Source organism: Neomonachus schauinslandi, chromosome 4, assembly GCF_002201575.2.
Source record: "Neomonachus schauinslandi chromosome 4, ASM220157v2, whole genome shotgun sequence".
Lineage (NCBI taxonomy): Eukaryota > Metazoa > Chordata > Mammalia > Carnivora > Phocidae > Neomonachus > Neomonachus schauinslandi.
In genome coordinates, this window is record NC_058406.1 from 15,654,878 (window position 1) to 15,667,838 (window position 12,961).

At 56.4% G+C, this 12,961-nt stretch overlaps 1 protein-coding gene across 1 annotated transcript in view; it reads right to left on the reverse strand.

Moving 5' to 3' along the window:
- The window catches only part of HSPG2 (heparan sulfate proteoglycan 2), a 98,732-nt gene extending 85,782 nt beyond the window's left edge, over positions 1-12,950 (reverse strand). Inside the window, exon 1 of the mRNA XM_044913818.1 lies at positions 12,888-12,950. Coding sequence (XP_044769753.1) covers positions 12,888-12,950 — 63 coding nt within the window. The remainder of the gene's footprint in view (positions 1-12,887) is intronic.
- Positions 12,951-12,961: the final 11 nt, after the last annotated feature.

Genomic DNA, 12,961 nt, shown 5'->3' on the forward strand with positions numbered 1-12,961 from the left:
CGAGCCAGAGGCACAGAGCTGAGGACACGGCAGCCCTGCCCCTCCACCACATCACCAGCCCCTGCTGGGCCAGCCTGGCCTCCGGGCAGGGGCCCAGGCTCCCCCAGACGAGGCCCTGGGCCATCACCTCTACTCCCCCAGCGGCCTCCCCCTTCCATCGCCTTATAAAGTGACCTGAGCAGCTCTTCTCCAAGTTGCAGTTAATTTTATATGAAGCAAACCCACTGTCCTGTCACTGCGGCCTTGGCCCCACGGCTTCACACATTCCTTCTGGAGCAACATTACCTAATTTAACCATAGCCCCTGCTCTCTGGGGCTCTCAAAATAGCAGCTGCCAGTGGGGGAATATGCCCTAATGTTATCAAAATAAACAATTCTCCCTCTTCCCCCATTTAGCCTGCACCAACCTCAGGACCCAGCCCTGGGGTGGGGTGGGGGGGAATAGGGAGCTGGGGGGGGGCACTGAGGGGGCCTGGAGGAGACCCAGAGAGCCTGCCAAAGCCCTGTTCTCTCCAGCCAGCCAGCCTTCTCATACATGCCCTCTTCAAACACGTTCCTGGGATCTCCCCATGCCCCACCTCCTCCCAAATCCCCCAGCCATGAGCCCAACACCCACGGGCCACCGCTACCCTGGTTCCACCCAAGACTAGGATTCAACTTTCACTTTCTCCTAACAACAAAAACTATAACAGTAATAATTTCTTCCATCCCCGGGTATTAACTGTGAGCTAAATACTTTCCGCACCTTGGCCTACTGACATCTGCAAAGTAGGGATTAGTATTCTCTTGTTTCAGATGAGGAAATGGGTGCTCAGAAAGGTAAAGTGACTTGGTCACACAGCTGGAAGTGCCAGCCAGACTGGGGGTGAGAAGCCAAGCCCAGCTGCCCCAAAGCCCTAACCCTCACACTGCCTTCCAGAGGGGACTCCCCAGCAGGGTCTGAGCCTGGGTGAGGAGGAGCACAGGGGTTCTTCTGGGCTGGGGGGTGGGGGGCGAGCTTGCTCACCTCGTGTATGATTGTCGGGTCTGCTCACATGGCTGGCACCAAACCACAGGAGCCTATTATGCTTAGCTCATATTTCACCCAGATCCTATGGGCCCCAATCTGGCCCCAGGGCCCCAGGGGCACAGGCTGGCCTGTCAATCTATGACTCCAAGACCCTCCCGCCTGCTCCCCACGCCCCCGCCATGTGCCTCAGAACTGGGCTGCCACATTAAAGCAGGGAACACCCAAGCCGCTTGCTAACATACCTTGGGTGCAACCAGTGGTTAAGGAGCTGCGAGGGCGGGCCTCCCTGCCCCTGCTGCCCAGAATAATCATTAACTGTGGCAGAGCCAAGGCAGAGAGCTGAGACAGGAGTCCCAGCGGTGGCTGGGGTGCTGAGCAGCCTGGTACTCCAGGGGGTGGCCTGGACCACCTGGTTTACTCGGGCTGGCCAGGAAAGCTCAAGGCATCACTAGGGCAGGTGGTCAGGCCGGTGCCTTGGGGGCATTTACAAGAGCCCAAGCTCCCTCTTCCCTCACAACTTGTCCTGCCCCACTCCCCTCTCAACACTGCGAAGACCCATAAGCGAAGAGTGCTGGACAGAAGGATGGACCCTGGGGCTTGGGGCCTTCTCAAAGGGCGGGGGGAGGAGGGTGCAGAACAAAACGGAGCCTCCAGGTTTACCTAGGACCAGGTATCAGAGGCAATATTCAGAGGGGGGAAAAGAAAATCACAAAATAATGGCTCCTGTTATTTGTCAACTGTTTCTTCTGGCTGTAGATTTATATGATCTCTGATCTTCCCCCAAAATCCCACCAAGAAGGTATTACCATTCCCAGCTGACAGATGAGGTTCAGAGAGGTTAAGCCACCAGCCCAGCATCACAGAGCAGTAAGTGATGGAACTAGGACAAGACTCACGGCTGTGCCTCCTGCCCATGACACTCCCAAAGTACAACCTGCAGAGTTCAATGGAGCAGAATTAACGGATAGGGGGCTAAGAGGCCACCGAAAGAGCCCCCTGAGTCCTGGCCAGAAACCCCAAGGGTGAGAGAGCTGTAGGGGTGGGGGTGGTAAGGAGGGCACCCCTCCCCCCAATCTGGATATACCAAGTAAAGGTGGTCCCTGGGGCTTCCAGCATCTGTCAGGGCAAGAGCTGAGCCTTCTGGAAGATGGGGGCGGGACCTCTTTTGGAGTGCCCAAGGGAGGAGGATGGGACCTGCAACCCCCTCCCCCAGGAGTTCTCCATCCTCCTCCCAGAGAAGAGAATTCCCTTCAGTTGCTCAGGTGAAACCAAGGTGAGGCCCCAGCAGGCTGAAAGCTTTGATCTTATCACACATTCCTGCCCTAGCCTTCCCTTCCTGGCTCCCCACCTCCCCCCACCCACGAGGTGGAAAACCAGGCTGACTTAACCCTTTCCTCCACTTCCCGAAATCAAATCCAGGCCAGGCCTGGTCTCTACCCCCTTCCCCTCCCCCCGACGAGTGGGGAGAGAGGAAAGAGGGCGAAGGTGGAAAACAGGAGCTTCGGGCCCACCCTCTTCGTTCAACTCAATGTCACAGAGCCCCAAACCCGAACTGTGTGTGCAGCTTCCATTTCTTCTAAATTAAAATAATCAGGCTCAGTATAAATAGCCCCGGTGATTTTCCACACCCATGAGCTCATCTGAGACTCCCAACAAAACTGGCCTGCTCTTTTCTCCAGCCCTGTGGGTCTTCTCTCCTGCCCTAGCCCAGAGGGCCATGTCCCCAAGTCCCCTCCTCCCATGAGAAGAATAGACTGTGAAGTAACTATTAACAAATGGGGGCTTAGACGAAGTCACAAAGACTCCAGATTTTCTCACAGAGGCTGCGAGTGGCCCTGAAAACCTCTCCCCCTGCCCCCACACCTTGTATTGACTAGTTCACCAACCAGCTGGCCTCCCTCTGAGACTATAAAGCTCCATCAACCCCCCCCCCCCCCGCTGGTTTATACCTAACACAGGGCCCAGCCTAGGGCTGGCACTCCATAAATGTTTGGTGAATGAATGAATGGCCCCATCTTGCCTCTGGGGGAAATGAAGCTCAGAGAAGTCAGACGACTTGTCCTGGATCGCACAGGCAGGGCCAGGAGGAGTACAGGAATCTCGTGACCCGGAATCTAATGCTCATTCACTAAACATTGACAGCACCCCAGCTGTTCGCTCAGCCACAGGTCCCCGAGGGGCACAGAGGGAGACCCATGTGGGCAGACCACTGCGGGGGGGATCCCAGGCACGCAGGCGAGGGCAGGTTAGGTCCTCCATCTGGTTCCCTCGTTCAGGGCCTGGCACCTGTGGGCTGGTAGCATCAGTGAAGGAAGACGTAGGATTGGTCACATGGTAGGCTCTGAAGAATGGTGTAGCACCAGCCCCTGAGAGGAAGCCAGGAGTTTTCTCCAAGAACTCAACATTCCATTCCTCTGGGTTGGCAGGGGGCCAGAGAGAAAGAAAGGAGTCCATTTTGTGGGTAGAAAAATCAAGGCCCAGGAAGGAGGATCAGCAGTTGGCTGGCAACTAAGTGGCAGCCTGGGCCTTGACCTCCTGCCTCCTGGTCTGGCCAGGTAAAGGGTGGGGGACCGGGATGGATGTCACCTCAGCTATCTTGGTGGCTTCCTCCCATTCTTTTCCCTGTGTTAATGACTCCAGCAGCAAGCCTGGGCCTTCCTGCCCACACACTTGACAACAATGTGAATCTAGGGACAATGGGGACAGATGACTTCTGGCCCCCTGCCCCGGATGCCTTCCTCCTCCACCAGCCAAATCCTCTATGCTCTTTAGGGTCCGCTGCCTCCACAAAGTCTTCCAGGTACCTCATGCCAAATCGATCTTTTCCGTCCCTGACAATCTGCTCCTGTCTGCACCTTGAGTTGCACTGGGTGCTTATGGTTCATGGGTCCAGGACCCAGAGGGTCCTGAGAGGAGAGACCCTGCCTCTCATTTCTCCCAGGAGGACTGACAGATGCGGATTCAGCTCCTACCTTCCTCTGCACCTGGCTCTGTGATCTTGGGCAAGTCATGGCTGTCCGCTGAGCTGCTTCTCATGGGAAATGGAGGTATACTCCCAACTACACAGGAGAGTTGACAATGCAGATAAAACACCTAGCTCAATGGCTAGCACACAGTAGGTCCTCAGGCAATGAATGAATGAATGGGAAAATTCCTGACTCTTCCACTGCAGAGGGATGCTCAAATGACACAGTTTGGGACTTAAATGTAGATTACATCTTCCGGCTGGGCCACATGGTTCTGTGCCTTGTATTTCACCCAGGTCCCTGTGATGGAGGTGGGCACACGGCTGGCTCCAAGCAGGCCCCGTTCGGCAAAAATTCACTAACTCCAAATGGCAAAACCTGCAGGTCCCACGGGAAGCTTGGGACCTGACTGAGAAGGATCCAGGTTCCCAAGGGTCTCAATCCCAGGGAAAGCCAAATCCATCCCCCCGGGGGAATGTTATCACTAAATTGGGATGGAGGCCAAGGGGCAAAAGGCATCCAAGCCTGCGAAGTAGGAACGAGATAAGCCCACATGGCAGATACGCAGCTTGCTGTACCCTCTGCCAAGGCCAGTCCAATCTGCCTCCTCCGTATAGCCCGTCCTGACTATGCCAACCCTCCCTGACTGCCCTCTCTCTACACCCAATAGGCTGGATCCACAGGGGGAGGGATGACAGCTTTGGAGGCAGACAACGTGGGCCCCACTCCCAGCTGCGCCACATACGAGAGTGATGAATTGGGCCAGCCATGCCCCTGCTGTGCCTCAGTTTCCCCCTCTGCAAAATGGAGATAATAATGCCAACCTTGAGATTTCTGGGAGGATTATATGCAATAATGCTTGCTGGGAGAGAGCCCCGTGTGGGGTTTGGCTCCAGATAGGGTGGTGGTTTTTAATCAAGAGAAGGCATAGGGCACCTGGGTGGCTCAGTCGTTAAGCGTCTGCCTTCGGCTCAGGTCATGATCCCAGGGTCCTAGGACTGAGCCCCGCATCGGGCTCCCTGCTCCGCGGGAGGCCTGCTTCTCCCTCTCCCACTCCCCCTGCTTATGTTCCCTCTCTCGCTGTGTCTCTCTCTGTCAAATAAACAAATAAAATCTTAAAAAAAAAAAAAAAAGAGAGAAGGTGTGCGTGCTGGCTGAGCATTGGCTGATGATCTAGGTGACTGAGGTCACTGGGGAGGAGACCCTGGAGGTCCCAGGGCAGAGAAGACACTAGTCTGTCCTCAGGAAACTCCGAGGTCTCAGTTCTTCTGGCCCAAGGGTCACAAGAAGGCAAACAGCAGGAGAGGGGGAAGAGTCTGTGAAGTGACAGGCCACTGTGGCCAGGATCTATGAAGCCAGAATTTCAATCCATCCAGCCCAGCGAGGCATCCAAGAAGAGGCATGATCCCAGTTCCCAACTATTTGAAAACTGGAACCGCCAAACAAGGAGAGGGGATGAGTCAGCTGGGGGAAGGGGGGAGGCCAGCAGCAGGAGGTGGGGGCCAGAGCCGACTCCTTGGGGGTGAGTAGGGGAAGGCAGGGAAGGGAGAGGTGGGGTCGGGGACCCAGCAGTGGGTTGGGAAGGGGCCAGAGGCAGCTGGGAATTCCCAGCCCCACGCCAGGAGACCATCTGTGAGGTCACCCAAGGCCACCTCTGAAGTCCTCCCCCTGCCAAGCCCCAGGCTGCCTCCCCCTCCCCACAGACTGGGACTGGGGGAAAGATGGGGAAAGAGGCCAGATTCGAAAAAAGCAAACACCTGGACACGACACACCCTCGTGGGGAAGGGGCAGGTCTCTACCCAGCAGCCCAAGCCCAAGGCAAGGGTGGAGAGACGGGTCACGCACTCGTGAGTCTCTCTCCCTTCGCCCTGCTGCTTCTCTGGGAGCCCACAGGGGTCAGAGTAAAGAGCTGTGCAGCCCCACCACCTCTGGCAAGTGACCTGCTATAGGCTCCCTCAGGACCTCCCTGGGCAAGGTGTTGTCTCCTCCAGTGCGGGCCTGAAGGACGATGGGGCTGGGATGGGGTCCCAGGAAGCCCCCTCGCCACACCCGTTAAGATGCGCGAACATCCTTTCTGCCGCTGTGGGAGCTACTTGGCCACACTCTTGTTGCTCAGAGCCCACCAACTGCACACATCTGGGAAGGGGACAACAAGTCCCCAGGCTCCAGCCTTTCCCAGGCCACACCCTGGGGTGTGCCCCCCCACCGCTCCCCCACCAGGAAGGAGCAATCAGAGTGGAAGGGTGGACTCTGTCCTGCAGCTGTGGCCGCAGTGGGGGAAGGGGGGCAGTGACAGATCAGATGCAGTTACATCCAGCGCACTTGGACCGCACGCGCGCGAGAGAAGTGACGGCTTTCTTCTGCACGGTCATTCATTCCACAAGCCCAGCGCGGGGCCCGGGGCAGTGGTTGGCAGCAGTTTTGATCAGGAGAAGGTGTGCGGTGCTGGGCCCTCGGAACCCTTAGTCAAATATCACTCTGGCCTTGCCCTCAACAGGAACAATTCTCACAGAACAGCCACCACTTGTCAAACACCTATTACATTTCACACACTGAGCGAGGTGCACCTGCAGGGTCCACCGGGGAAATAGGAAATGGGCATCATGATCCCTATTTATAACTATTTATAACTGAGGCTCAGAGACACAGAGCAACTTGCCCAAGGTCACACAGCCAGTTGGGGCCGCGCTAAGACATGAAGGCAGGGCCCTTTGAGCTCACACTTTCCCTTGATCACGGTGCCTGAGAAAGGGCTCCGAGTCCAGTGAGGAAACAGACAAGTGGAAGACAGCAGTGTGGGCACCCTGGCTTATGCCACATTCTCCAGGTCTCCGCAGAGAGCAGTGGCTGGGAAGGACAGCTCCCCTGTGCCCAGGGGCCAAAGCAGCCTCTTCTCAATCCTCAGCAAGGAGCCTGGGCCTTCTTGGCCTGCTGGCTTCTCCCAAGGCCATTAATATATTCACTTGATAAATGTTCACCTACTGTTGCCTAGCACCAGGCAAACTGCAATGAACAAAATCTGAGTCCGTGTCCTCGTGGAGCTTCCCTGCCACACTGGGGGGACGACAGTACGTTCTAAAAAACACATAAACACCTAAGCATGAGCTCAGGCTGTGGGGTTCTCAGGGGCCAGTGCCTGCAGTTCCTTAGATGCACATTTGGCAAGACCCCCCTGCACCCACTCCATAGGCCGGTGTAGAGGCCCCAGCTTGGTCCAATGCTGCCCCTATCCCTAGGCCTTCCCTTCCAACACCTCGCGGAGTTTTTCCATCTTAATTAGCATCTGCTCCATCCTTCCCGATGCTCATGCCACAAAGTGTGGAGACTTCCCTGACTCCTCTCTTTCTGTCCCACCCCATACCCAATCGACCCATCCGCAAATTCTGTCAGTCCTAACTTCAAAATATCTTCAGGAATCTACCACTTCTTCCCACTTCCCTCGCCCTGGTATGAGTTCCCCTTGTCTCTGGCCAGGATCTGTCGGCTTGCTTGCTTTTGCCCTTGACCTTCCACATCCTCTTCTCCGCACAGCAACTAGAGTGACCTCTTATCTCACTCAGAAGCAAATCCAAAGGCTTTCCCATGGCCAAGGCGCAGCACTTGGACCATGCTCCCCCCTCACTCACCCTGCTCCAAACACATGGGCCTCCTTGTTTTCCACGGATATGCCGGACACCGGGCCTTTGCACTAGCTGGTTCCTCCAACTCTGCTTGGAGTGCCCTGTCCCCCCAGGCATCTGTAGGGCTCACACCCTCACTTCTTCAGATGCTTCCGTTCAAGTACCATCTTCTCAGAGGCTTTTCCTGACTGCCTCATCCCACCTCATCACTGTCTCCACCCTCTTCCCCGCTTTATCTTTCCTCGTGAGCACTTACTGCTCTCTGACATAGCGTCTTCCCCCGCTAGCTCTAATGCAAGTACTGTGAGGGGACGGAGTCTGACTTGTTGTTCCCTGCCGTGACCTCAGCACCTAGAACAAGGTCAGGGACTTAGAAGATACTCAATAAATACTTGTTGAATGAATTTTACGTCTAACACGCACCTGTAGGGGACTCTAATCTGTGGAATATTTAATCACATCCATCATCGGTCCATTCATTCATTCACCACACACTGCGGGCCTTTGTGCACCAGATGCCCCCCTCTAAAAATCCAGAGCAACAGAGAAACAGAGTGCCCTCCTCCGTGCCTCTGGGAAAGGACTCTGGTAGGTAGCCAGGAGCTGTCCTAAGGACACCTCAGGGATGCCATAGGGATCCTGCAACCCTGCGCAGGCGGGTGTAGGGAAAACAGGGGAGGGGGGTTCTGGGGGCGGCTGACACTTGAAGGCCCCACATTCCCAGGCCTCAAAGAGCCGCCTTGTTCCCAGGGCTTTGGGGCTTTGGTGATGGTGCCCCTAGCCCAGCCACCCCCAACAGCCACAAGCCCCTCCCTCTCAAGGCCGCTATTGACACGGACCCAACCCAAGGCCAACAGTGAGGCTGGCGGCTCCCCGCGAAGTGAGTTCCACACATTCTTCTAGGTTTCAGTCAGCCAGCTCTGGGCGCTGGGGCAGCCGGCAGGCCTCGGCTGGGCCCTGGGAGCAGGAGTGGGCAGCAGGGCCAAAGAGGCCAAGGCCTGGGTTGGGGCAACATTCCAGCAGGGCTAGGATCCTCAGCCCAACCTCCCTCTTCCTGGAAGAAGGGTGATGGGGGCAAGGCCAGGGTGGGCCCTGGGAGGAGGGGGCACTGTGTTCGTCATATCTTTGGGAAGCTGCTGGGGGATGGAGTCAAGTTCACCCATTCGTTCCCTAGCCTGACCCCTCACAGCTGGGATGGACTGGGGAGGGGGGCCACGGGCCAGAACTGAGAGCCCTTCCCACATGTCTCAAGTGACTCACCCTAAACCTTGAGCCCCCAGGGGAAAACCAGGGGAACCTAGTGAGGGCTCCAAGCACAGCAGCTAGCCTTTCTTCCCCCTTACTCCCCACTGAAAGCCCTGGGATTAATTCGACCCTCTATAGGATCTCAGGGAATTTTTTTTTTTTTTAAGATTTTATTTATTTATTTGACAGAGAGAGAGATAGCGAGAGCAGGAACACAAGCAGGGGGAGTGGGAGAGCGAGAAGCAGGCTTCCTGCCGAGCAGGGAGCCCGATGTGGGACTCGATCCCAGGACCCTGGGATCATGACCTGAGCTGAAGGCAGACGCTTAACGACTGAGCCACCCAGGCGCCCTCAGGGAATATTTGATGAGGAAATTAACAAACCTACAAATAAACAGGTGATCCTACAAATGGCCACCCTGGAGTTAGGTCTTTCGAGGCTCCCGCCAGGACAGGCATGCCCAGGATGTCCTCTGCTTAGAGAATGGGGACCATATCAGGAGCTGTGGCTTAATGCATTCAACAGATATATTGACTGAGCACTTACTACCTGCCAGATGCTAAAGATACAGCAGCAGCGAACAAAAACACACAAGGTCCTGCTCTTGTGGAGCTTAAATTGGGGGGGGGGGTAGGAGAGAGATAAATAAACGAATACTTATCAGATAGTAACAAGGAAAAAAATAAAGCAGTCTAGGGACAGAGAATGTTGGGCAGAGTAGTCAGGGACTTAAAAGAAGGGAGGCAGAGGGTCACATAGATATTTGAGGGACAAACGTTCTAGGTAGAAGGAACAGCAGATGCAAAGGCCCTGGGGTGGGAGTGTGTTTGGCATATTCAAGAAACAAAGACCAGTGTAGCTGGAGTAAGCAAGGGGAAAGTTGGCAAGAGGAGAGATTTGAGAGGGAGCGGGGGAGGCCAGATCCCAAAGGGCCTTGTGGGCCATATTAGGTCAGGGGCTTGAGTCTGATCGTGAGCAACAGGGGGAATGCAGGGAGGATCTGAGCAGGGGAATGACATGTGAGAATTTGTTGAGAAACTTTGTGCCTGGCAAACAGGTAGCACTCAATAAATGTGAACTGTCCGTATTATTTTGTCCTGGCAAACAGGTAGCACTCAATAAATGTGAACTGTCCGTATTATTTTGTCCTGGCAAACAGGTAGCACTCAATAAATGTGAACTGTCCATAATATTTTGTCCTGGCAAACAGGTAGCACTCAATAAATGTGAACTGTCCGTATTATTTTGTCATTATCTGGCCTGGTACTCCAAGACCTCCCTCCCTACCACCCCAAGCCCTGAACCCAGTCACCTTCTGCCACCTTCCTTCCACTCCTCTCCCCAGCTGCACCTCAGATCCACAGATCCCAACATGCCTGTGCTCAGCCGGAGAACAGGCCCGGGCCAAGCCAGGTGGGGGCCACTACTCCCAGACATAGGAAGCTGGGCCTAGTGTATGGGGAGGGGGTCCATCTCTGCCCCTTCCAGCCTCCACCTCCCTCTGTGGCCTCCCTCCAGAAGTCCCCAAGGCACACTCACAAGCACACCCCCCCCCCCCCAAGCGGGTCTGGGGTAAGAGGGGCTGGGGCCTGGGGGCCATGGGGGTGGGCAGGGCAGCAAGTTATGTCCAGGCGAGGGCTGAGGGAGTGCTGCCCCTGAGGAAAGGGGAGGCTCCTCCAGCTTCTCCATTTCCCATCAGCCCACAGCCTCCCTAGTGAGGAAACCCAGCCAAGGCAGGAAACAGGTATCTCAGTGACTTCCCTCCTCAGCCCTGAAAAACACCGTAATCATGGCAGCCCCCTCAATATTCCTGTCTCCTGGCAGGGCTGGCCCCAAGAAAGGAAGGGCTAAGGCCCCAGCAGGAGGAAAAGGGATCAGCAGGCCAAGGCAGGCACTGAGTCACCCAGGCCTGGCCCCCACCCCCAGCAAGCCTCTCCACCTCCTCTGAACTGAAATTACTCCCACACTTAATCATAGACCACTGCTTCTCTGTCTCCTGCCCCCAGTGAGGTCTTGAGCTTCCTAAGGACCACCCTACCTTCCTCTTCTGTCCTCTATTGGCTTGTGGATGTGAACCAAAGGGCAGAAAAGATAAGGGGCAGTGGGTGAGGAGGAGCCCAAGGCTTGCTGGGGCACTGGGCTAGGAACCTGATGTCACTGAAAACGTACGATAAACTTCTTACCCCATTTTACAGATGTGGAAACTGAGGCCCAGGAAGAAGAAATGGCCCCAGATCACAGGCTAGAAAATGACAGAACTGGGATTCAGACTTCTTGGGTGCAAGCTCTTTCCAGCTCTCCACCATCAGTCTGGGCTGGGACAGTGAAGACCTCGGTGTGGTTGCTGAGGAGACTCTATAATCCCACAGGATTGGAACTGCCTGTTTACACATCTCAGTTCTGGGAAAGCAAAGACAGGGCCTGTTCTTGCTCACCCATAAACCCCAGCCCCTAGCACAGTGCCAGATGCACTGGCACACAGTAGGTGCTTAGCAATATCTGCTGAATGAATGAGCCCCAGAACTCCCACTGACTGTCATGGAATGCTGCTCAATGAAGATATTTTGAATGAACAAGTGAGTGAGATGATTGGCTGCGATCTGGAATTTCTGTGGACATTCCTCCTGTACACAGCAAATAACTCCACCCTCCTCCTCACTCTGGCCACAGTAGGACCCAGCATCCAGGAGCCCCTCAGCAGGGGGCAGAGCTGGGGGAGTTTCAGAAAAGGAACACATCCCATGTGCTAGGTTGGTGCCTACTTTTTGGAAAAGTAAAGATCAAGTTTGGATCAAGACTGAGAAGCAACTGGATGGGCCCTGCTGGACTTGCTGGGGTGAGAGGCTGAGAGAGGGGATTAAGGAACCTATGCAGATGGGGAGTGGGGGAGGAGAGGTTCTAGGTGGGCTGGGCAAGAGAGCTGAGGGGTCAGGTCTGGGGTGGGGGTTCAGGAGTGACTCAAGAGGGCAGAGGTGAGACAGCGGGCCAGGCCAGGACAGGGATTCAGTCACTGGGTAAACACTGGCTTAGAGAAAAGTCCCTCTCTTGGCTCTGAGAAGGGGGTGGGGGCGGGGGTAGGGGCAGGGACCGCCTAGGACCACCTCAAAGACGGTGGGGGTGGCTCTGTGGTTCACCAGGGCAGACCCAGCTCCTCAGATGTGCCCCCACCCACATCTGCCACCAGCTGCCTGCCCACTGACCCTGCCCCGCCCTTCTCAAGTTCACTCAGGTCCTCAGAGCCTCTCCCTGGTCAAGCATTCTTTTTCTCTGCATGGGCCCATCCAAGCTCAGGGCAGGGAAGTGGGCTGTGGTGGCAGGCTCCCCCTGCACTTGAGGACCCCGGAAGAGGATAGCTAGGAAACAGACCTAGGTCCCCTACCAGGCACTTTCACGCGCCTTCCATGCAGTCCTGCCAACCACCTTCCAGCTCTACACTTTGAGACCATGCATTTTTAGTTCCCTTTGGGCTTGCCCGAGGTCACACAGCTACTCAGTGAGGAGCAGGGATGGATTCAAGTCCTAGGCTGTAGGACTTCGGAGCCCGTGGGTGTTCCACACAAACCTCAGTTGTGTCCGGAATGGATTTTTACTTGTGCCTGCCTGGTTACTAGCTCCCCAAGGGGCCGGACGGCCTGGTAAAGTTCCAGTGAGGATTGATAGGCTCCCCATCACCAGTGAATGCCCCCTTTCCAAGTCGGCACAGAAAGGGGTGCCCTTGCCCGGCCGAGTTCCCGCCCTGCTCGAAGTTTCTCCGCCTGGTCCCCAGGAATGGCAGGCCGGGCCATGCCTAGCGCGACTGGAGACTCAGCAACGTGGCCGGGCGACCCACTGGCTCTCACGCGGGCCGGCCCCGCCTCCGGCCCCACGCAGGGTTCCCCGGGCGCCCCTCTGGACAGCCCCACGGCGGAGGGTGGCGCCCGCCTGTGCCGACCCGGGGTCCCTGGCGGGCGCCCCCATCCCGGGCCAGAGTCCCAGCCAAGTTGGCTGGCGCGGCGAGCGGGGCCCGGGGCGTCCCCCGCCCCCGCCCCCCCCGCCCCGCGCACTCACCGCGAGCAGCCGCCCGTGCAGCAGCAGCGCCAGCAGCAGCGCGCCCGCCGCCCGCTGTCCCATGGCCCGGCCGG